This window comes from Mesoplodon bidens (assembly GCF_964165515.1).
Source record: "Mesoplodon bidens genome assembly, chromosome: 4".
In the NCBI taxonomy this organism is placed as follows: Eukaryota; Metazoa; Chordata; class Mammalia; order Artiodactyla; family Ziphiidae; genus Mesoplodon; species Mesoplodon bidens.
In genome coordinates this window covers 54,860,302-54,886,029 of record NC_138160.1, presented here as the reverse complement: position 1 = coordinate 54,886,029, position 25,728 = coordinate 54,860,302, and the positions used below count along the sequence as shown (strand labels likewise).

At 39.4% G+C, this 25,728-nt stretch overlaps 1 protein-coding gene across 8 annotated transcripts in view; it reads right to left on the bottom strand.

Moving 5' to 3' along the window:
• MAST4 (microtubule associated serine/threonine kinase family member 4) overlaps positions 1-25,728 on the bottom strand; it is a gene marked incomplete at its 5' end in the record, with an annotated part of 581,401 nt that overhangs the window by 38,739 nt on the left and 516,934 nt on the right. For all 8 annotated transcript variants that reach the window (XM_081231058.1, XM_081231059.1, XM_081231061.1 and 5 more), the window contains 9 exons: positions 1,747-1,848; positions 3,766-3,931; positions 4,795-4,927; positions 6,506-6,644; positions 8,667-8,875; positions 16,045-16,130; positions 18,737-18,804; positions 22,735-22,867; positions 25,258-25,359. In XM_081231058.1, the coding sequence (XP_081087184.1) occupies positions 1,747-1,848; positions 3,766-3,931; positions 4,795-4,927; positions 6,506-6,644; positions 8,667-8,875; positions 16,045-16,130; positions 18,737-18,804; positions 22,735-22,867; positions 25,258-25,359 (1,138 nt within the window). The remainder of the gene's footprint in view (positions 1-1,746; positions 1,849-3,765; positions 3,932-4,794; positions 4,928-6,505; positions 6,645-8,666; positions 8,876-16,044; positions 16,131-18,736; positions 18,805-22,734; positions 22,868-25,257; positions 25,360-25,728) is intronic.

The following is a 25,728-nucleotide window of genomic DNA, read 5'->3' as shown; positions in this document are numbered from 1 at the left end:
TGCAGCAGTGTCACATCTGGTCCTAAGAGCCAGAGTTGATGATCTTTTATCCTCACAAAAATCCTGGGATATAGTGCTACTGTAGCTCCATTTTATAGATGAGGAAGTAAGGCACACAAGCAAAAACAACCTGCTCATGGTCACACAGCTGAGATTTAAACTCAGGCAATCTGCCTCTGGAGTTTATCCCTTTAAGTCCCATTATATTGCCTTTCCTAGTTAAAGGCCCACTCGTCCATTGAAAAAGGCAAAAAACACATGGTATTCCAGTATGAAACTCAAAGCAGTTTTGCCAACTGAGTCCTGATTTTAAAAATTCTTGGGAATTCCCTAGCGGTCCAGTGGTTAGGATATGAGCTTTCACTGTTGTGGACCTGGGTCCGATCCCTCACTGGGGAACTAACAGACCAGAAGCTGCATGGCACGGCCAAAAAAAAAAACACCCCAAAACTTCTTGGATTCTCTAATGCAGGGTCTTCAAGAGTTTTCTGTCAAGAGCCAGAAAGTAAATGTTTTAGGCCTTGTGGGCCATGCAGTTGTTCATGACTATTCGAATCTGCCAGAGTAGCATGAAGGCAGCCATAGATAGTATGTGACTGAACAGCATAACTGTGTTTCAATAAAACTTTATTTACAGAATAAAGGTTGGGCCCAGGGGTTTTAATGCATCATCATAACCTCTAGGTAGCACAGCATTCCATACTTAAGCAAGAACTGAGCTCTCCAACTGGGGAAGCTGTGAGTAAAAGTGGAGAACAATGTAAGATAAATATTTGGAGCAGTTGCAGATGATTTTGGCCTTGGAAAAACTGGGTGAGAGAATGATCTCCTCAGTATTTTCTGATCTTTCTAGCAAAACAAGGTAGAATGAAATAGCTCAGAGTAAACAACCCATGAAGTCAACAATTTTCACTGATGAAAATTTTTATCGATACAGTGTACGTGTGTGGTGTGTGTTGTATGTGTGTGTGCAAGTGTGTATGTTATATGTGTTTATTATTTAGTCTCATCTAGATAAATTCATATATTGAGGTTGGCTAGAACTCTGTATTGGGATCTCTAAGTCTGTCTATTAAGAATACAAGGAAGAAAAGGAAAAAGAGCTGGCAAAACCAAAAAACTGGTAGCAGAACAGTCTGGAAAAATAATCAGCAAGAAATAAATCTACTATCTCCTTAATCTTGAAAGTCAATGTTTTTTAATCCTCTTTCTTGGGCCATGGTGCTGATCAACCCCAGGCACTCATTTCCAATAATTAGTTCAAGTACTGATAACCTGTTTCAAAGCCTGCAGATAGTAACTGCTGGGTCAAATCCTTCTAGGAATATATATATTTTACAACCCCAAACAAACAAACAAAAAACCCTCCACATCCCTAATCCTCTGTTTCAAATTGTAAAGATCCATGCTTTTCAGGACAGAAGAGTTACATGTGCCCTTGAGGTTTTCTTCCAGAGAAATTTTATTTACTGAAACAAATTAAGAATAATTTCTGCTTTGCAAAAAAGAAGAAAAACAACAACAAAAAAAGACAAACAACAGCCACCAACCCTCTTAGCGTACATACTATTCTGAATCAGGAAAAAAAAATCCAAAATATTATTGTTATAACATATTGTAGTCATATTCTACATCAACCAACAGATGTTTCCTATTTAAAAAAAACACACAAACACAAACCTCTGAGTGCTCCACATTGACATTATTTCCTGCATCTTAGCAAAATTAAAACGTATGTGCTCTAACCTGTTCCCAGTCTCTCCAGGGGATTCTGCCTGAGAAGCAAGGTAATCAGATCCTGGGCATCGGGTGGTGGCGCCTCATCCTTTTCAGGCCAGTTGATCTCATCTAAAAGGAAGAAAAGTAGTTTACGACTTCACTGCTGAAAGGCTGGTCCACATCCCAACAGCATGGACATCACCCGGGAGTTTGTTAGAAATGCAGAATTTCAGGCCCCACCCCAGACCTGCTGACTCAGAATCTGCATTTTTAACAAGACCTTCAGTCGATTCCTAGGCCCAGTCAAGTCTGAGAAGCACTGCTGCACAAGATATGAATAGCACAGCTGTCAACAAGGCAGGGAGAGAACACTTCAATGAGCAGTACCTCTCATCTGCCTTTTTGATTCGCTTTTCTTTGGTAGAATTGGGTCACTACTAATTGGTCCTCTAGTTATTAAGAGGGCTCAATATAGTGGAGACTCTGAAATTCTGTGTTTTAGGCGATCACCCATCCAGGGATCATGGGGAGTCAGGGTTTCTCTTCTACCATCATCCTCAACTGAGAACCTGGCCACAGCCCCAGGGTTCTTCAGCTCCAAGAAGCAAAAAATAATTTTGTAAAAATAACCATTTCCAGAGACAAAGGAAAGGTCAAAATGCTAAGACTGAAGAAGAAGAAGAAGAAGAAGAAGAAGAAGAAGAAGAAGAAGAAGAAGAAGAAGAAGAAGAAAAAAAAAAAAAAAGCCAAGGAACTGTAGTCATGGAAGTACTTAAAATCTGTCATAAATATTAGAATATGTTCTACATTCTAAAGGAGTTTGCCTGAAGATAGGTGTGCATGCTTGTGTGCATGGGCATGCAATAAAAACATGAGTTATTTCTGCATGTGCTTGCCTCTAGCTTCCTCTGCTGCAGTTTAAATCTGATTTGGAAAATAAAACATGAATATGCATCTGAGCCATAAGGCATCGACAGAACACAGCCAGCATTTGCTGCTTGTATTAATTAAACAGTTGATTCCTTTTGCCATTCATCCTTGGTGTATTAGAAAACAGCCTAGTTATAAATCCATAAAGAGTTTAGATATTGTATAAAAGGGTTATACACTGCAGGCAACTCACAAATCTACTTTGTTAAAGTTTACAAATATGCCTGGCTTGCAAAGTCAATGGTGGAAAATAATGCTGTGATTAAGAGGCTCCTCACACCAAAAGGAATTGTCCCCCTATTTCCACTGTTGGACACTCTAAGCACAGTCCAGAATGGACCAGAGGTAGGTGATGAAGATGTGAGTGATGACTGACAAACTTTGAGGAAGAGAGGCCTTTTCAATCTCTGCTCCGGGGAAATTTATAAAAACAGCAGGTAGGGTAGTAATAAAGCCTATTTAATTATCATTTAGTTTTGCCAAAAGCCACACAACAATAGTTAGGGTCAGCTTGCAGGTTAAGATCTAAAGGTTATTGAATTTAAATGAAAGATGAACAGCTGTTAAGAAATAACATTACACCATAACAACTACCAATGAAATCATTAACAATCTGTGGATTAAATTCGCTTCCTCCCCATTCTCATTATTTATTATTTGGTAGACATTTGTTTTAGGGTTTATTACATTTCTGTTAATTTCTTCACTGTGCCAATAGCCATTTTTCCCATTTGTGTAAATGTTACCCACGTTAACCTTTTCTTCCCTGGTGCAACTTTCCTACTATGGAAAGGAAGACTGGACGGCAGTGAAATCATTTGCAAATCCCACACCAATTTCTTTTGCAGAAAAAGTACACCATAAAAATTGGTCACATTGCTAGTACATTTCCAAATTCCATGTTAACAAAACTTCCTCAGATCAATTCCCAACACAAATTGCTCTCCTGAGATTGTGAAAGTCAGTTATGTGCTATGATGAGTGAGTTCTTTTAATCTGTTGGCTAAACCATTTGATATAGGTTAACATTTTAGTAAAAACAGTGATACTCCCCAGAATTACATTAAATAGCTGCTTCCCAATAGTGGCTTAGAGATAACTGCTGACAATATTTACCACTGATGACTTGTCCAAATAGCTCCTCTGGAGTGTCCCCAAAGAACGGCACGCATCCAACCAGAAATTCATAGAGGATGATCCCCATGGCCCACCAGTCTACGGGCTTCCCATAGCCCTGCCTCAGAATCACTTCTGGTGCAATGTATTCAGGTGTGCCACAGACCTAAAAGATGATTGCAATATTAGAATAATTAGAATATTAGACATGAAGTAAAATGAGCAAGATGGCTAAATATCAATTATTTTGCCTAGAGTGCACCTGCTCAACCACATGGAACCACATGGACAAAGAACTTAAGAACAGTGATTCTAAGTCGGTATTTATCATACCAAAAGCAATGAATTACTTAAAATACCAAAAAAAGCAAAGTTTAAAATGCTGCTCTAATGTGAAACTGTGTGTAATGTCTAATTTCAAATTTGAGTAGTTTTACTTACTTTACAAAGACATTTGTAATCCTTGGATTTAAAATAATACTGCATTTTTTCGTCTGACACTATCAGAGAGAGTTTTAGTATTTATATGACTGAAATAGATTCACATCCTGGTTACTTCATAAAAGCCTGACAGTTGAGATGTGTTCACCTTAAGTAACTGTACAATGAACAGATTGTGGGCACATGGTAATGAGGCATGCTTAAAGGGAAATGGGCCATGGCTCGGAGTTTGGTACCTGTGATTGTACAACGCATCATGAGTTTCATGAGGGCTCTCCTGAGACTCCCGAATTCCTTATGAAAACAGTTTTTCCATTTGTCTCTCTCACACTCTCACTTGTGTACAGTTAGATCATTTGTCTTACTAATAGACCATAATGTCGGGGGAGGAATGTGGAGGGACCGACATTTCAAAGAGGCCCAGGGAGAAAAATGGAAGCAATTTGCGCTTTATTAAACGTAAGGCTTATATAGACATCTAAAGCCCCAGCACTAATGTCAAGATGGCCTAGGCGAGCTGATTCTGAATTCCACTGTCAACACTGCACTTTGTATTTCTCTCTGGAACCAAACAGCACGCGAGCTTACCTGTTTGTCCAGGAATTCTCGAGCATCCTTCTCAATATGACCCTCATAAAGATTGGTAGTCATGCTCATTAGTCCCACCTTGGATAATCCAAAATCTGTCAGCTTTATGTGCCCCATGGAGGTGACCAACAAACTGTGAAGCAGAAGGACATATATTACAACACTCACTTTGAACCTCTTTTTTTGTTTTTACTTTTCTCCCTCCCACTGTGAATTGATAAGACTATGTAATACATAGGTATCAATCGTATCACAAAACCCAGCCTGCAAAGAGATGAAGTCACACAAAGATGTTAAATATGTGTATCTGGCGGCTGAGAGTAATCCACAAGGGAAGGCCAGAGACCGGGCTCAGCCCATCCCCCTTGGAGCAGTCACATACAGCATCATTTACAACTTGAAGCTCTCAGAAAAATTCAAGTATGGAACTCTGACACCTTTCCCTTTCCAGAATAAGAAAAGAGTTGAGAAAGGGCTACTGATAATCCCATGTCACACATCAGCAACTAACATAAGCAACCAATCTGTGATTCAAATGAGACAAAAGATAAAGAACTTGGAAGAAAAATGTAGCATTGTTTCAGATTTCAACTTCTGGCTCGAACTTAAGTGTCTGCTCACTAAGCACAAGACCTACGTGTCTTATACATGCAAAGAATTCACATTTGAAAGCTTTATGAATTTACAGTTAATTTTTTTTCACTTTAAGTGGCAAAGAACATTTTAATTATTTAAAACATTAAAGGAGTAGAGGAGTTAAAAAACATAAAGCTATTGGAAGGGTACAGGCCAAATTCTAACGGCTCTCTTCATTGGGAAGGTTGTGAATGAAGTTTTTTCTTTATGTACTTCCCAAATTTTCCGTAATGAGCATAAGTTAATTTTATAAAATTTTGGCACACTTAAAATCGTTACATATTAATAAGAAATACTTCTAGGGGCTCCCCTGGTGGTGCAGTGGTTGAGAGTCCGCCTGCTGATGCAGGGGACACGGGTTCGTGCCCCGCTCCGGGAGGATCCCACGTGCCGCGGGGCGGCTGAGCCCGTGAGCCATGGCCGCTGAGCCTGTGCGTCTGGAGCCTGTGCTCCGCAACGGGAGAGGCCACAACAGTGAGAGGCCCGCATACCGCAAAAAAAAAAAAAAAAAAAAAAAGAAATACTTCTAGAGGTGTCTCAGATTAGTGGAGAAGGCATGGAACATTTAATAAATGGTGTCAAGGTGAATACCTAGCCATTTGGGTAAAAATAGTCTATCTGTATCTCAAATCAGACACCAAAATGAACTCCGCATAGACTAAAAATTAAATAAAAAATTAAATTGTGAATAAAATAGAATAGAATATCAAGGATATCATCTTGGGGGAGAAAAAATTATCTAAGTATCATTCTAAATGCAGAAACTATCCAGAAAACAACTCATAGCATTCTATGTACCTATTATTTACATAATAAAAAAACTAAAAAAAAATTAACTAACCCTGGCTTAATACTCTTTTTTTGTTTCTTTGTTTCTTATAAGCTGCTATTGTAAACAGCGTAGCCTTTAAAAAGATTATACAAAAATCATCATGTATACTGCTAAAAACAACTCATTTGGGAACATTACGGGAGAATTTTAAAATGTACAAAGCAGCATTAAAAGAAAACATCTTTATAGACAAACATTTTTGTATTGTGTGAAAAAAAAGACATATTTCATCAGTGTACATACTTGTCTGGTTTCAAATCCCTATGTACAATTCCATAATTATGTAGATATTCCAAGGCCAGGACTGTCTCAGCAAAGTACATCCTGGCCATATCAACAGGGAGAGGACCCATGTTCTTCATTAAGGTAGCACAGTCACCTCCTATAAAACACACAAAAAAAGACTTAGCAGGTATAGTATCAGCTGGGATTAAAGATCGCCAGTTTAGGGCTTCCCTGGTGGCGCAGTGGTTGAGAGTCCGCCTGCCGATGCAGGGGGCACGGGTTCGTGCCCCGGTCCGGGAGGGTCCCGCGTGCTGCGGGGCGGCTGGGCCCGTGAGCCATGGCCGCTGGGCCTGCGCGTCCGGAGCCTGTGCTCCGCAGCGGGAGAGGCCGCAGCGGTGAGAGGCCCACGTACCGCCAAAAAAAAAAAAAAAAAAAAAAAAAAAAAGATCGCCAGTTTAGATTGCAGAATTTCAAAGTAGAATGGTCTCTATCCATAGACATAGTCGATCATGTTCATAAGTGGAGACTGTGTTAGGTAATCATGTTTCTACTTATGATGTGGTGTGGAGAAAATATAGACTTTTATTTAAGAAGCACTGCTCATGAGAGAGCAGATTTGGCCTGAAGTGAAACTAAATGATGAAGAACTGATGATGTGTTTTAGGAACAGTGTTACAATTTAAAATAAACCATTTTAAAACATGGATTCTGGAATCAGGCTGCCTGAGTTCAAATTCCAGCTCTGACTCTTACAGGTGGGGACATCTTAAGCAAGCTGGTCTTGGTTCTTTCAGCTGTAATATCAGAATATGAATAGTGTCATCCCTTTTATTGTGAGGATTAAATGAGGTAATCTGTGTAAAGAACTCAGGATGCTGTCAACACATATTAAACATGTGATAAACGTTAATTATTGTTGTTAAAATAACCATAACAAAAGTTAATAAAGCAAAGTACTGGTGTGGTGAAAAGAACAATGGGTGGAAATCAGGCAAGTTATGTTTTTGTGTTGTATCTACCACTAAATATCTAGTGAAACCCCTTCTCAGGTTTTAGTTCACTCATCTGCAAAATGAAAACGATATTTAACGGTTCTTCAAGTTATGTTTGCGGATTCTGTTCAAACAATCACAAGGGCTTAAATTAGATGCTTTGAAAATTGTTTTAGAGACTGGGATTGACGTATATACACTAATATGTATAAAAGAGATAACTAATAAGAACCTGCTGTATAAAAAATAAATAAATTAAATTAAATTTAAAAAAAAAGAAAATTGTTTTGGCCCTTCCTTATCTATTCATTTTATTAGCTTTATTTATGTCAGTAAGTCATGGCTATGGAAACACTCAAAAATTTCATGTAAAATTGATGGAAATAAGATTACTTGGAGCATTTAAAAGGTAGACCACAAACTTCCAAAAGAAAAAAAAAGTTAGTTTTTTAAAATTAAACTATAGTTGATTTATAATATTGTGTTAGTTTCAGGTATACAGTTTCAGACTCTTTCCCATTATAGGTTATTACAAGATACTGAATATAGTTCCATGTGCTGTACACTAAATCCTTGTTGTTTATCTATTTTATACATAGTGGTATCTATCTGTTAATCCCATAGTCCTAATTTATCCCCCCCTTTCCCCTTTATAACCATAAATTTGGTTTCTATGTCTGTGAATCTATTTCTCTTTTGTAAATAAGTTGATTTACATTATTTTTTTAGATTGGAAGTTAGATTTTCTTGAATGTACCTTTCTCCTAAGTCACCTTTAATTTCATACCATATACCAAAAAGGATATATTTTTAATACTTTCCTTAAGAAAATCCATTGTAATGAATGTTTTTATGATATGTGATAAAAATAAGTAGGAAAAATCCCATCACCTATATTCTAACTTTAATGACCAATTGAGAGGAGGTACTTAGGATGAAAAGCTATTAAAAAGGGAAAACAACCTTTTTCCAAATAGCACTAATTTTCCCTTTGTTATAGTAGAGCTGGCACTTTACAAGCAATTATGAGAAGATAATGACTGGGAATACGGCCATCTAATTGCCTGGCCTTGGTTCCTACGTGGACACAACCGTTGTATGGCACAAGTACAGAAAGCGTCAGCTGCACAAATGAGCCAGTGGTTTCTGGGTACAGGTGTCATGTTCTCTGTGTCAGAGTGACTCACCTTCGACATATTCCATGACCATGCACAAGTGGCGCCTGGTCTCAAAGGAGCAATACATGCTGACAACAAAAGGGTTTTCTGCAAAAGTCAGGATATCCCGTTCCACAAAGGCCTGCTGGATCTGGTTTCGGAGGATGAGGTTCTGTTTATTAATCTTCTTCATGGCAAACCTCTGCCGCGATTCCTTATGCCGAACAAAATAGACTGCCCTGAAAAGGAGCACAAGAGTTGGGGTTCAAAGGAAGAGGGGATGTTTCTGGGTACAGTACACCACTTTTTTTTTTATGGTCACATGATAGCCAGGATTCAGCCCACATAAGCTATGCTGGCAACTACAAACATTCCATTCCAGGCCAAAGTCCTTTGGCTAATTGATTTTTTAAAAAATTCTTTCAATAAAAGTTACAGGTCTCACATAAGGCAAATTCATTTCACTGCTTCATTTCACTGAAGAAAATGGACAGTCTCCAGAGTGAGCTACTTTCCAATAGCTAGCTGTTGTTTTCAGTTTTTCTATAACAGAACAAAATCTGATCTATAAGTTAAAACAGGAAAACAATGAACAAAAGTACATACATATTCTGAGCTAGATCCTTTCTAGCATTAGGTATCTATTAGGCATTTTTTCACAACTGACTAAAGCAGTAATTTTCTGTATGGTAACTCATGGGATCTACAAAAAGGGACCATAGACTATAGCTTCTTAAAGTAGCTGACTTCCAACTTGAGAGTAATTTACTTCCCATGAACTTTCTAGATAAATAAGAAGTATGTAATCGGTCATATGAGGCTGCCCTCCCTGCTACAAAGAGTAGCATATTTCTTCACTACAGACCTCAGCATGAGTTACGCCTATGCCTGTTTCAACAGGAAATGCATTTCCCAACCTAAAAGGGGGTCCGGAGTACACTGCATTTCTGGTCCATGTGACCCACAGCTGAGGTGTCTGGCAACTTTACTGTAAAATGAGCAGGCTGCATGGAATTTCTGCCAGAAGCCTCATCCAAATACTCTACAGAACCAATTCTGTCTGGTAAAGACAATGGACTCCCTAAAGCTTCAAATGATGTAGAGAAAAGAAGTAATTCGGAGGAGGATCCTTCAAACCCCACCTGGAAATGATGAGCAACAAGGAAAATGTCTTGGACGGGCTCCTTTTCTCATAAGTTACTCCTCACTTATCTCATTATTAAGGGACAACAGGTTTGAACTCTCAGGTTAGGCAATTCTCAAATAATTAATAATTTACCTAAAGAGCTGTCATCATTAGAAGTGTGTAATAGGTTGTATGAGGCTGTCCTGAAACAAACGCAACGATCAACTAAGTAATAATTTACCTGAAAAGCTATCAATCATAGTAAAGTACATCCAGTAGTCTGTTTCCTAAATAAGGGGTTATCTGAGTGCATTTTTCACTAGGGATTTTCATTGCCTCCAAAAAATGAACTCAAAGGGAACTAGGACACCCTATATTCCTGTTGGACCAATATGTCAGAGTGATCCACTTACATAAATCTTAAGTATATTCAATCTCAGTTTAACCAATATTCACATTTTCCTCTTAAGCGTTCAACTAGGAATTCATCTTTCTTTGAAGTGTGTATGTCTTTCTCTTCTCATTGTATCCATCTTTTCCCTTCACTCACAAAATCACACATTTGTGGGGTCTCTGTTTAAACATTCTTTTTTTAAAAAATCTTTACTCCTTTTTCTCTCTCGTCTTTTCTCTGGCCTTCTAGTTCTTCCTTCCCTGTATAGTAAAAAGCTGTCTTAGCCACACTCCACATAACCAACTCGAGGAATAAGCTGGTACTCTTATTCCCACTGTACAACAAACTGACAAGGGAGCTGGCTGGCTGGATGCCTACTGCTTTCCACAGAGGCTAGGCATCCTCTTCAGGATTCCCAAACACTTGGGCTCCCACCAGCTGGGTTAATTTCTACACCTGTTCTTCTGGCTAGGCTTGATATCATGACTGACTAATTTAAACAAATATTTAAACTGATGAAACACGAGTGTGAAAAGAGAAAGCACTGTTGTCTATAAGAAAACTGAGTGGAATGCTTGGGAAAGCACCGATAAATGTGAGTTACTAAATAAAATTCCTATTGATTTAGTATGAGTGAGAAGATTCCAAACGCTGAGAAAATAATAAAAATCTAGACAGACTGCTTCCAGTTCTTGCTTCACCTGTAAAAAAGCTAAAAGTGGGAAACAACACAGTACACTCAGCCCTACATAGCCACGGCTGCTGCACCCTCAGATTCAATCAACTGAGGACTGAAAAATATTAAAAACAAACAAAAAAATCCAGAAAATTGCATGAAGCAAAACTCAAATTCGCCACACTGGCAACTACTGATATTTACGCAGCATTTACATTGTATTAGATATTATAAGTAATCTAGAGATGATTTAAAATACATGAGAGGATGCCATTTTATATAAGGGACATGAGTATCTGTGGATTTCGGTATCTGAGGGGGGTCCTGGAACCAATACCCCTCAGATACCAAGGAATGACTGTATAAGTATTGTTTATACTGGCTGTCTTATAAAGGGCTTACATCGAAAGGCTAGTCAATTTACAATATTTAGGTTAAATTAAATTTATAAATATTTAGGTTTACAAATACTTAGGTTAAATTAAAATGTTTAAAGTACATATCATTTTTTGGTGATTTCCTACTTCAACTTTTTCATTTACCAACTACTCATTCTTTCTGAATCAGATTAAAGGCTGTGACAATTTTTTTCTTTTTCCAATTACTGATTGGATAAAATCAAGATCCAAAGACACTTGAGCTTCTCCTAATCAGAAGCTGATAGCAGGACAGAGAGATTCAAAGGGAGCACAGAAAAGAACTTGGCCTCCCCTTACATATATGAGACAAGCATTGGCAGATATTGTCATGAAGAGGGATTCTTGAGATACAGAATCTGCTTTGTTTTGTTTTGTTTTTTTGTGGTACGCGGGCCTCTCACTGTCGTGGCCTCTCCCGTTGCGGAGCACAGGCTCCAGACGCGCAGGCTCAGCGGCCATGGCTCAAGGGCCCAACCGCTCCGCGGCATATGGGATCTTCCCGGACCAGGACACGAACCCGTGTCCCCTGCATCGGCAGGCGGACTCTCAACCACTGCGCCACCAGGGAAGCCCCAGAATCTGTTTTTTAAAATGAACTTTAGAATTGAAAATGTTAAAAGGAAAAAGCCAGTATCTTTATATGAGCACTTGCCTATTCTTGAGAGTCAACTGGAATACAGGTCACTTTCTATCACTTCTTTCAATATTTAATATTGAGTAAGTTTAGGGCTGAGGACCTCCAGACATATGATACTGTGAACTTCACTTTTAGACGATCAGTAGGCTGCCATTTTGATTTTCAACCAAGCTTCACCATTTCTTACATAAATAACTGTTCCTCAATATGTTTGAGAACAACAGGAAGTGAAGGAAAAAGAATAGGGTTGTACATGATTTTATGAAAGAACAAAAGAGAAAGATACCTCAGACCCAATTTGACCAGTACCTGCACTAGGTACTGTGTAAAAAGGCCTTCAATCTTTATTCTTAGATTTTCAATTCATAAAATTTGATTTGACTTTCTGTCTTCCCTTGCTATTGTACTTAAAATAATCAGGTAATCCTTAGGGAAATTTACCTAAACCAGTTGAAATTCATCCTATAGGTAGCTTGAGATACCATTTCCTCAGGAGAAACATATCTCGATCAAGTTGCAAAAGTCAACTAGACTTAATTAGAATTCCTTGTAGCTGCATTTTTGTTTGTTTTGTTTATGTTATGTTTTTACATTTCTGTACTGCTTTGGAAATATTATTTCTAATGCTGAAATGTGTTTATTTCGTAATAGGTGTTGTCTCTCACATACTCCTTTCCTCCATTCTTACAAATTGCTGTTCTAAATCTACTCAAGTCAGCAGAGAGTGAGGCAGAGGGAGACAGAGAGGGGGAGGGAGAGGCTGAAAAAGAGAGAGACAAACAGGGAAACAGCGGGACAGACAGACATCTAACACTGCTAAGCAGAGCTGCAAACTGCCCAGGGTTATAAAACTAGACCGAACTGATTTGGCCCCCATTTCTCTGTTTTCTGGCCTCAAGGGTTGCTTTCTCTGAAAAGGCTTCTGTGTCTCTTTTCCTACACTGACCCGCCCTGTGAAATAGGAAGACCCAAGGGTGGGAGGTGATGCATGGGGAGGGTCAGCCAGCGGAGCGAAGCATCACTCCACTCATGCAGAACTCAGGCAGGGGGAAGGGAGAAATGGAGTCGGAAGCAGGCAGGATCTAGAGCAGAATGAATCAGTCCTACTGGGAGTGTGAACATCTCATGCATATAAAATTGTGCATGAATCTGAGAGCCTGATACATGAATCCCGGTGAGCAGATCCGCATGTGGGAAGGAGAGTGCAAGTGTTAGGGGGAAGCTGAGGGGAAAGGCTACCAAGAGGGAGCATCGTCAACTTGCACACCTTGTCTCTCAGGTACATGACCCTGTCCTTTGAGGGTTAAAAAAAGCAGAAGGGGCAGCAAGGCTAGAAAGCAATGTGAAGTGGGGAAGAAGCGTTGCGCCTCTCAAATTTAGCTTTCTTACTTTAGAACATTTTAGGTCAATCTTATTCTTCTATTTCGAAAACATTCGAAATTGTTATTTAAAAATCTAGGTGGAAGCGCTCAACGGAAGAAGGATTTCTATACCCCAATTAAGATGGCTAAAAGTTATAAACGATATTCAAAGGGAGAAAAGAGCTCTGCTTGCAGTCAGAGTATGTGTGACCAGAATGGGGAGCCTCTTTCTCCACATCTAAGTGGAAGTAACACCAACACCTCACAAGGGCTTGTGAGAAGACAACAAATAAAGAGAATAAAGAGACTAGTCCAGCGCCTGGCACACAGGAGCTGTTCGCTTTCTACAAAGTGCTAAGTTGGCATGAAGGGAGGTGCAACGTCCAGTCAGGATCTGAAACCTGTTAAACAGAGAAGGAAATTGAGTGCTTCTCAAATTGGCAAATTGGCTTTATATCATGAATTGTCACCAAGTAGGATGTTGAGAAAACCAGGACGTGTTATAGCTCTCTCGAATGAAAGGGTTAGTTTCCACTATAACCAGTATTTGAAAAGTCACAGAACGGGTGTCACTCTAAGTCACTGATGTGAGCGAGGGACTCGGTTACAGGGATGCCTAAGAAAGCCTCGAACGGCTCCAATTCATGGACCTACGTGATCCATCTGTTCAGCCAATTCACAGAAGCCCACTATCAGCATCCTGATCAGGTGGGCCAATGGGTGTAGCTCCATTCAAATTTTAAGTTAAAAATAATTAAATCGTAGAGGAAGTCTGTCAGAAATGTAATGAGAGATTAACTTGCAGAAGAGCAAAAGAGAAAAAAAAAGTTTTGGCTGATCGGCAGAGGCTCCCACAGGCAGCTTGTAAGCCCATTAATGACTTGGCCTGCGTCCTGGGTGTTTACTGATTCACAGCTTGTTTAACTTCTTGTATATTCCCAACCATTCCCCAAAGTGTGATATACCTCATCTACTATACAGTGGTTTAATTTGCACTACAAATGAGTTTACTCAACCAATTAGAACTCCAAATACTGCTAAGATATATGCCCAAATTTTATAAAAGTGGTGCTTCATAGACAATCCTATGCCAGAATTCCACCGGCAATAAAATTCAGCACTGCTCTCTCCCTCCCTCCCTCCCCCCTCCCTCCCTCTCTCTTTCTCTCTTACTCCTCTTCCTCTTCCTCTTTCTCTTTCTCTGCTATGTGAGGACACAACAAGAAAGCAACCATCTGCAAGCCAAGAAGAGAGCTCTCAACAGAGCCCAACCACGCTGGCACCTTGACCCCAGACTTCCAGCCTCTAGAACTTACGCGGGCCTCTCACCACCGTGGCCTCTCCCGCTGCGGAGCGCGGGCTCTGGATGCGCAGGCCCAGCGGCCATGGCTCACGGGCCCAGCCGCTCCACGGCACGTGGGACCCTCCCGGACCGGGGCGCGGGCCCGTGCCCCCCGCATCGGCAGGCGGACTATCAACCATTGCGCCACCAGGGAAGCCCTGAATGTGGATTTTGATGTTTGAATATGTTTTAACCTTGCACGATGTCTATACTAACAATGTATGGGTTGTTTGATAAATAAATATTTTTTTTAAAAATTAAAAAAAAAATTCAGCAGTGCTCAAACCCACAGATCCCTTAAATCAAAGTTCAGTCTCTTCCCTAATCAAACAAGAAATCCTCAGATGATCTCCAGAACTAAAAAGGACTAAAAGCCAATAATATATAAACAAAACCCACTAACAAACTGCATGCTAAAACAATCTTCTTAGGTAGAAGAGTTTCAGTGAAGTCCTCAAAAGAAATAAAATATTGCAAAAATAAAACATCAGAAAGCATTTATAAGCCACATCAGGAAATATGCCATTTGACATAATCCTGAAAACAAATCAGTGAAGCATAGAAAGCACTCACAAATATTTAAGTTCTTCACTAAGTTAATGGTGTGGAAAATATTAGAGGTGAAAAAAACACCATAAGGAGAAACATCCCTTGTGGCCTAACAAAAATCGATTCTATCTCATCTGCTGTGTGTGTTATAAATGGCAATAAATGTCTGCGGGATTGTTTATTGCTGTCCACCTACAGATGGAATTGGGATTAATACTTAATTAAACTAGAGTTCTCGGCTGTCTAAAATGGATCAGGACATAGTTTGTGTATTAATTACTCTTCCAAACTATTAGTAACTCAGAGGGATCTTGTCAGTATTGACCTTATGCCCTGAGAGGGAAACCGTGTATCTATAAAAATGAATCAAGGAAGGGGCACCACTAATGTGGTCGGACTATAGCACAGAGTTCAATTGAAAAAAAAAAAAATCCTGGTGTTATATAAAGACTAAAAGCAGTGTGTTGCTTTAAATTTTCAATCAGCCTTCTTATTAAAGTACTACTCTCCCAAGGTTGACTGCTGGTCAGATAGGAAGTACTGGCTAATTCTCAAGTAGAAATGCTACAAATGAATTTATGTATATTCAGATATATATATCCAGATGTGTATGTGTATCTACATAAAAACAGGCATAAGCAAAACTTTTCCCTTACTTTAGAAATTTTTACTTTCTAAAGTCTTCCTCTCCCATGCTCTAAAATGACCCCCAGGTCACTTGAAATGTTTTCTGATTGGGTATCCAATGAAAAATGATTTGGGCTTCACCTGTTACCCATCAATGAAGGAGCAGTGATCTGAAAACTCAAGTCCCCAACAACATCTATTTGGCATAAGATCAATGTGAAGAATATATTTCTCAGGTGTGTTAAAATATAATAGAGAGTTTTCCTGAATTACTCACCCATAGGCTCCATTGCTAATCAATTTAATCGTCTCAAAATCACTTTCCCGAGGTTTCCTTCGAAGTTTCAGGGAAGCATTAGAGCTCTTGGAGACAAAATATGGATGTTAAAAAATAGCTCAGAATTTAAGAAAATGATTTTAGCAGTAAAATAACTAATATTTGAATTGCATGCTTTATTGTTTAATATGTTCAAGTGCAGTATTCTAGCCAAAGGAACCTGGGGGATGGCTTTAAAGCTCAATTTTCCACAGCAGTGCTGACAAACTACTCCTCATGACTGGCTCAGTTTCATTTAAGTTAACATCATTTCCAGGAGATAGAGGCACCACGTTTTTGAAAATTCCTGATTTTTAATTTACCTCTGTAAACCATTCAGGTGAGCCTCACCCTAGTCTTTTAAAGTTTTAAGATTTAAGTCCAAAATGCCAAAGCTTAATTCCAGTTTCAGTCAATCAGAAAAGAATGGGCTGGAGTGGCCCTCTACGGGTTGGTGGATCACATGGCTTCTCTGCCACTGACCAGAGCATGTCCATTTCATTCCTGTGGCAACCTTTCCTGTTTGGAAAAGGTAGTTGGCAACAAATGAGACAGCCAGGGAGAGCATGCCTGTCTTTCTTTACTTCCATCCACCGTAAGTCTTACTTACCATGGTTTAGACACCAATTTTCAAAAAGATAGCTCTTTAAAAAGTTTAGTTCAAGGGACACGAGTAAACAAAGTTGTTTTTTTTTTTTACAAAATTTTCTCACGCCCCATGTATCTTAGCACTGAGAGGGGGTTAACAGTCATTCTGCTCCCTCTGCAGAGACCAGAATCCCCTTCCCATAATTTTGGAAGAAACCCATGACTCTGAGGTATGTGCCATCCTCCCCCACTCAGCGCTGGCACCCGCCCACTCGGCTGCCCCACCACCTCTGGAATATTCAGACCGAGCTTCCCACTGTCCTCAGTGCCTGCATTCTCTCACCATCCTGAGTGACTTCCGTATCTACACAGATAACTCAGCCAACAACCTGGCCTCTGGGCTACCTGACCTCCTCAATTCAACCAGCTCCTTTCTCTGTTTCTCCTTGGCCTCTGGCCATAGGACCTGGGTCTACTCATCACCTGTCAACACCCCACCTCAGAAAACATCATCCAAGACTGGGACCCCTTACTTGGTCAGCCACCCCACTCCGACTGCTCTCCACAGCTCCAGCTACAAGGCCCTGAACCAGCCCTCTTGTCTCATTAACTCTTCCTCACCTGAGTGACCTCACCCTTGCCTATGGATGACTCCTAAGTCACCTAGACCATCCACCAAAAACTCTCCCTCTGAGGGCCAGAAGATCCCACACCTTATATACAATTGACTGCTTGACGGCTCTCCTTGGCTGTCTCAAAGGAACTTCAGCTTAAGCTCACTCAAAATTACGGCAGTTATGATGAAACTAACAAAAACAGCTATCATTTATTTAGCATATGTGAAGCTGTCCTAATCATTTTACACAGACTACCTTATTTAATCTTTTTTTTTTTTTCTGCGGTACGCGGGCCTCTCGCTGTTGTGGCCTCTCCCATTAAGGAGCACAGGCTCCGGATGTGCAGGCTCAGCGGCCATGGCTCACGGGCCCAGCCGCTCCGCAGCATGTGGGATCTTCCCGGACCGGGGCATGAACCCGTGTCCCCTGCATCAGCAGGCGGACTCTCAACCACTGCGCCACCAGGGAAGCCCCTTATTTAATCTTTTATATCTATTTTACAGTTGAGGAAACTGAGGCACAGAGAGATTTTTTTTTTACCCAAGCTAGTAAGAAGTGAAGCCAGCTTTGAAGTCTGGAAACCTGACTCCAGAGCCTGGATTTTTAAGCCCCCAGGCACAGCTGCCCCTCTTTCCTGACCAACCCCCGATGCTGGGGGTGGTCCATCCTGGTTCCTCTTCTGCTATTCACAATTAGGAAGAATGGCACCAGCATCCAGGACCTCTCATCTGTGTCACTGCTGCAGACTTTCAAATGGCCTCCCCAGGGTCACTCCAGCTGGCTTTCCTCACCCCATCTACTTCCTACACTGCAATCAGTGTGATTTTTTTTTCACGTCGTTACTCTGTTTGGGTCATCTCCCTATCTACGCCTCCTCATCCTCCACACATATACATTTCCTCCACAGTTCAACAGCTTCCCACTGTTCTTTGAAAGAAACAATTTGACAACGATGAACAGCAAGCATGTCTGTGTCCAGTTTTTACCCGAGCTCTCTAGGCTGCACGGTCTCCCTCACTCTTAAGCCTTCAGATATACTCGCTCCCTTGTGTCACATGATGGCCCCTTGGCCTGGAATGTTCCCTCTGCCCTTTCTCATCCTAGTCACTTCTCACATCTCGAGTGTCCTTTCCTTAGGAGATCTTTCTGGACTGGTAAATCTCTTTATGTTATGAAGGTAAATCTCTTTAATGTTATGTTCCAGGAGCACATGGCCCTTTTTCTTTATAGATCTTATTCAAGTTTCTCATTTTGATTTTTTGTGCATGATTTCTCTTTATTAATTTGTTTCTCTTCGAAGAGAGGGGCTAAAACTGTATGCCTGGTGCCTTGCATATAGAAGCACAATAAATATGTGTTGAACAAATAAAGTAATTAACACAGCCAAAATCTCCAGATGCTAATAAACAGAAAAGCCAACATCATATTTCATCAAGAAAGATACTTACTTTCACTGATTCATCTGTTTCTGGTGTTTCTGCTGTCCCACTATCATAGTTTCCCAGCTGAGCCATTTCTAAATTAAAAAAAAAAAAAAAAAGCTAAGTTTAAGAGAAATAGGACAATTGTAACTAGACAAGAGTACTATGCTAAAACAAAAGAAGCACAATTTCTCCAATATTAAAAAAAGAAGAATTTACTCTATACTCCAATGTACACATGAGAAAATCTTAATTCCAAAATGGCAAGAACCAACAACTGATACTGATATTTTGAAATTGTTCATTTCATGCCCTTTTTCCTAGAACTCCATTTCTTATGAACACATAGACACAGCTACTTAGAGCTGGGCCTCTGCTCATGTTAGCAGGATTCACTGGCTGACACAATCACCACAGCTTGGAAAGGGTTTGGGGGCTCAATGATTATGCTTGTAATCAGATATTCAAGAGAGGCAAGTTCCCCAGGCATCAGAGATGCACTGACTACAGCTCAGAGATGAGTCTCAAGTTCTCATGAGCATCCCTTGCTCCATTCCTTCACGTCCACTGAGAGCTGGCCCTCCTAGTACATAAGAATCCACAACTTGTCAGAAAGGAAGCAATAGTAGTTGTTAAGAGGAGTTTGGAGTTGAAAAGACTAAAGTTGCCACCACTAAGAGCACTTACTAGTGGCTTTTTTTTTTTTTTTTTTGCAGTACGCGGGCCTCTCACTGTTGTGGCCTCTCCCGTTGCAGAGCACAGGCTCCGGACGTGCAGGGTCAGTGGCCATGGCTCACGGGCCCAGCCGCTCCGCGGCATGTGGGATCTTCCCGGACAGGGGCATGAACCTGCGTCCCCTGCATCGGCAGGCGGACTCTCAACCACTGCGCCACCAGGGAAGCCCTTACTAGTGGCTTTTTAACCTTGGGTTCTTCCTCTGTAAGATGGGAACAATATTGTTTATCTCTTGGATATTTTTATGAGTATCACATGTGATAATGCATGTAAAGCTCTTAGCATGCTGACTAACAAAAATTAAGTGCTCGCTGAATGTTGATTGTTATTTATTACCATTAATTATATCATGTAAAGTAGTCAGTACTAGGCTGGATGCCACATGCTTGACACCAGCCTAAATTCTACCCTAGTGGTCTAGTTAAGAGACAAAGCATTTCATTGCTCAACCTACATTGGAATGCATCCTTAAGTCTATATAAGTGAATGAGAAAACCTAATTTATTTTATCGTTCATTTTGATTTTTATCAAACAATGCACACTTAAGAAAAAACAAAACTTGTTTTATTAAAAAAAAGAACATGAAAAAATTTTCTCCAAAACTTTAAAGGGGCTTATCGCTAAGTGGTAGGACCACAGGTAATTTGAATTTTCTAATTTTTGAAAATCGAACGTGTATGATAAAAAGTTAGAGGTTTTAGTTACATATTTTTGTGTGCATCTAATATTATTTCTTAGGCTCTCAGAATTTTATGTATTCATGTTCTTATAAATATAATCATCTTTTTTTGGGAGAGATTACACATAAAACACATGAAGCAAAGTAACAATGGAGTGCTGTCTTTAGAGAAGAATTAACTCCAGAAACTAAAATAACTGGAGATTGACACTATCCCAGTTTACTTACAGAGGAAGTTCAGGAATTAAAAATGAGCTCAGTACAAACTGTGTGCTTTCTTGGTGTCATTCAAATGACCTCAACGTCCTATGTGACTAGCACTTTAGATTTATAGACTAGGAGGTAGACTATAATGTATTCAGTTGGAGGGGCTCAAAGGGGCAATTTTACTATTATTTATTTATTAAGCATTATTACATCTTAGGTGCAGAGGTTAACTCATATAATCCTAAAAACAACCCTGTGAATAGGTACCATTATCCAGTTTTTATGGAAAACACTGAGGCACAACAAAGAAGCTCATCATAGTGTGATCAAGGTCACACAGTCTGCACGGACACTCTGGGTAGTCCCATTCCAGACTCTCACTCTTAACCTTCAAATGTCAGGATTTAGGTCTGCTGGTGTCCGTGATGACAAGAAGGGAAACAAATGTAGATCAGAGTTTGCAATAATCACATTTTAAGTGATTAGAGCAAACAGATTAAAAATTACCCTCACATCTGAATTAAGAAAATTAAGTGTTAAAAGTTAAAAACAACTCCCAGTGATAGATTTGTATAATTAAATATGAAACTTGTCAAAAATCACTATTAAAATGTTTTAAAGACAATAAAGGCATATAAATGGGCCTCACGTTATTCACCTACCAAAGGTTCAGCCTACAGTGATATTTACTACCAGCTAAGAAAACTGTGAAGAGCTCACTCAGTCTACAATTCAAAGGCTGACACAACTAACTCTGCCGGCGTGAAGAGTCACCGTAATATACTTTGACAGTCTCCCACACTCCAATTACTTTCATAAAAAAACAAATTAAAAGATGGTTCTGGGCTTCCCTGGTGGCACAGTGGTTGAGAGTCTGCCTGCCGATGCAGGGGACACGGGTTCGTGCCCCGGTCCGGGAAGATCCCACATGCCGTGGAGTGGCTGGGCCTGTGAGCCATGGCCACTGAGCCTGCGTGTCCGGAGCCTGTGCTCCGCAACAGGAGAGGCCACAGCAGTGAGAGGCCCATGTACCGCAAAAAAAAAAAAAAAAAAAAAAAAAAAAAAAAGATGGTTCTGTTTTAAATAGAGTTTCTGCTAAATAACTATTATCTGGGAAATACATATTATTTGTAAGCAGTGGGTAGTAATGGAATGGAACCAAGAGTCAGCTTTTGAAGCAGGAAGCTAAGGCATCATTTTGTAATGCCTGAAGAGATTTTTAAAACTCATCTAAATACCATTAAACATCTGCCCTTTTTATTTCAGTGATTTAAACCATTTCTGAAGACTCATGATTCAAAAAGGTAAAGATGGTAATTTAAAAGCTATGGGGAAAAATCTCTCCCCAGGGAACTTTTCACAAAAGCAGCCACCAGACTCTGATAAGTGATGAATCTGTTGTGGTACTGCTTTCAGTACAGTATAAATTTATCTGGCATTATCTCCCGGTAATGCATGCATCATTTCACTGGAAGCAAAGATTCGATGGCCATAAGAGCAAATAAAGCAGGGGAAATAGGAGAGCAGGCAGAGAGCGGCAGGTTCCCTGGCTGGAGATGGGAAAATATCTGCCAACTGTTAGCATCATCACAAACAATTTAGCATGTAACACTTTGCAAATTCAACTTAATGACCCAGGAAGACAATTTTGAATAAAGGAGTCTATGATTGTTTTTGAGTCTTTTCAGGCAGTATATAACCTAAGTGTTTTAAATGACAATCCCAAACAATAATGAACAGGAAAAGGTGGTGGAAGGAGTGGTTTCCCAATATCAGATTTGAAAAAAAATCACTAACAGGGTGCTTCCTCTTCTCTGCATTTAATAGCATTAGACCTATTTTTTTTTTATTTGAATCAACCAGGAATCCTTGTATAAGTTCTAAAAAACATTTCCCCCCGACTGGCTCTCCAATATATTACTATTTTTCATACCTTTTTGAGACAAGTAAGTAAAAATAGATTTACGAACACTGAACCTGATTTAAAGCTAATCATCAGTTATCAGTCACCTGACTCCCAAATTACATTTAAAAGTCACTTTTAAATTAAATGTAATTAATTCCTTTACCAACATTTTCAAAATGTGCACCCTTGAGAAGAATCCAAAGGAGCTCTGCAAGAGAAAAAATAACCCCAGAGAAGATGGAAATCTAAACCCTTCTTGGATGCTCTGGAATTGTTAGGCTGATAAGACTCTAGGATTTCAAGGTCTCTTCCCTACTCTAGTTAAACACAAAATCCAACATATAGTTCTTTCCTTTAAATCACAATTGGTCCCCAAATTTGGCCTTTTCAATAGATAGAGCCAAAACATGAGGAAAAAATAAAGACTTGCCACTAAGTTTTTCCATGAGACCACGGTGCCTAAGCAAGTACAAGTTTAGTCCAATCAGGGTACTCACCTTCCAGAGGATCCTTATTGAGACCCAGCTGGCTAATGATGTACCTGGGAATGTCAGTTTTAATACCCTGTCCTTCTTTTGCATGGCCTTCTGCTGCTTCCAATAGGTAGTAAAATTCTTCAGGATCAAATTCCTAGCAGAAGACAAACAGAGATGGATACTTCTTCGAGCCAAAATTGTCTGCGGTTTTATTACATAAACCACATTCACAGTAAAATTGCTGGATATACATGGTAATAAGTTATTTACACAGAAAGAAGGCAGATGGATTACTTCATTTAAAAAGCATATAATTTTCAGTTCATATTCAAAGCCTAATCATATTCTAAGACAATACATTTCAGTACTTGGTAACCCAAAGAGAATTTCCATTTCCAACTTCCTTGTAATGTGACTTTGAAGGTACTAGGTTCCACTTAAGATATCTATCTTATTGAAAATGAACAGGTCGGAATTTTTAATTGAGCCTTTTTAGTAAAGTTTTAAAAGTCTGTGAATCTCATCCAGAAGATTCAGTTTCTCTCTCTATACAAATAGCCACAAAAGAAATAATGTTAGGATGCATTTTTCTCAAAGGCTTTGTAGGAAACTCCCTTGTCCAAAAATATTAGAAAGAAAAATCCCCAAATTTTATCACCAAGCTCTAAAATTAAGTTATTAAAATTCACATAATGTGAACATTAAGAAAGAAAAATATGAAATTAGTACTTCCAGTTACCTCTGTCTTCAGTAAAAATTTGGGAACACGTTTTTCCTAAGTATTTTACTTTATTTTGCTGTCTGTTGCTTCCAGTATGTAATAAAAATCTTAGGATCACATCACTATAGATGGATGCCACGGATTTATGTGTTGTAAACAATTATAGATTTAAAGCACAGTTACTGTTTTCAGTTAGATTTCCTAGATCCTCCCACTCCCAGAATTTTTCTCATTTTGATTAGTGCCCCATATAGGCAACTGTGGAATCTCCGTATTTCACCTGAGAATTACTCAAGTATTTCTAAAGGCCATACGAAAAAGCATGCTACAAATGGAGTAAAGCCAAACCAATGTCCACGCTCAGTACCCTTTACATAAACCTACAACCAGAGACAAGGCAAGCCTGGGACTACAGGCCTAAGACGACTGGTTGGGGGAAACATTCCCTAAAACTCTCAAACTCCAGTTTTATTTGAGCTTTAAACATCATGGAAAGCAGCAACATCTTCAAATCTACTTCTAAGCTCACTTGTTTCTATCTTTGATAGGCTACATGTACTTTTACTGTTTCTCTTCTGATTAAGAGTGATTACTGTCAAAAAAGTCATTTCCCCTTTTAAGGCAACATCTCTCTTAGCATGTCTGCTGCCATCCAGAGAAGCAAGTTTTGATGCTAAATGGTATTTTCCCCCAAATTGAGCAACTGCAGGGAAGTACAAGCCTGTGGTGCATAATTCAAAAGGTACAACAGGAAGAGCAGGAAAAACGCAGTCTTCTGCCTGTATCTGCCAGTCATACAGTTCTCCTCCCCAGAGGCATCCTGAGTATTTTTCTTTCCCTTTATCTTTCCAGAGACACTCACTGCTGAATGATGCTTTTGATTCTGTGATTCCAAGGGTCCCGGCCATTGATGGAAAGCCTTCCTCCACCACACACCTACCTTTCTCCTCCAGACTCACCTTCCACCACATCTCACTATGCACAGGTATATGTTTACGGGGCTGTAAACATTTCACTGTTATAGAAAACTATGAATCTTAATTAAAATAAGAGCAAAACCAAAGCGATATCACCATGTCTGTACATATGTGTACGTAAAATTCTGAAAAGCTGTATTGTACTCAGTGTTATAAATAACTATTAGCGAAACTTAAAAGTGAGTTTTGACACTACATTAAGCCCCATAAAACTATTCTTATGTTCGAAGTTTCGTCTTTGTTCAGTGTTGACTGAAATCTCAATCAAAATTACATAAAATAAAGCAAAGATTTTAAAACAGGAAAATGGTCACTGACTACAGAAAGTATAATTGATAAAACAAACTAATCTTGGAAAGTCTCATTCCTTTAGGTCTGGATAAGGCCATACTGTATTCTCCAAATGGACTGCTGACTAGCACTTATTTTGAACATGCCACATTTAAAAAGTAACAATTATAACCACAGGTCACCGTATATCGTATCTCTGATTTCCCTCTCTCTTCATCTTGGCACCTCCAAAAAAGCGGGGTACAGAGAGTGTTCTAAATGAGCTACAACATAGAAATTATGCTGAGATAAAGTCAAGCACATTATTTCATGATTATTTTTTAGGTTTGACCAGACTGTGATATAACTATCTCTTAACACAAGTCCTAGAAATTTCACTGAAAACCAGACAAGAAAAAGCACACACGGCTGTTGTCATCAACATTCACGTGTTGCTGTTTCTCTTGACTCTTTCTATTTAACTCTTTGAAGCCAAATACAATTGGAGCTTTCTGGTGGTCCCTGCTTTCCCACAGTTGACAATAGATAACAAAATCACCTCGAGGGGCAACTCACCAGGCACTCTAATAACCGAGCAGGACGGGCAATAACAATTAGGATCTTTCGAACTAGCTGTTTAATAAATGCCAATTCTCCACTTTCTGAACGATCATGAGCCTATGAGGAAGCAATGAAAAGAATGATGAGACAGAGTTGCTCCACTAAATGGGAAAGAAAATCAGCAAAGCATGCTAATCAGATAATGCAAATATCCAAAAATTAAGCGACTTAGAAAATACTTTCAAAAGATTGAGAAGCAGACATTATCCCTACATAAATGGACACTATTAAACGTCTATATCTACAAAATGGCTCTATCAGCTAAATTTTAATTGCAAAACTTTGATTTATTCTCTGTGTTAAAAATCAAATATTAGGGCTCTCAATGTGAACCATGAGTGAAGTAGACATTAAAAGTTTATGACACATTGAGTACATGGTCCAAGTAGAATGGACAGCTGATGAGGAACCTTGATTTTCCAGATG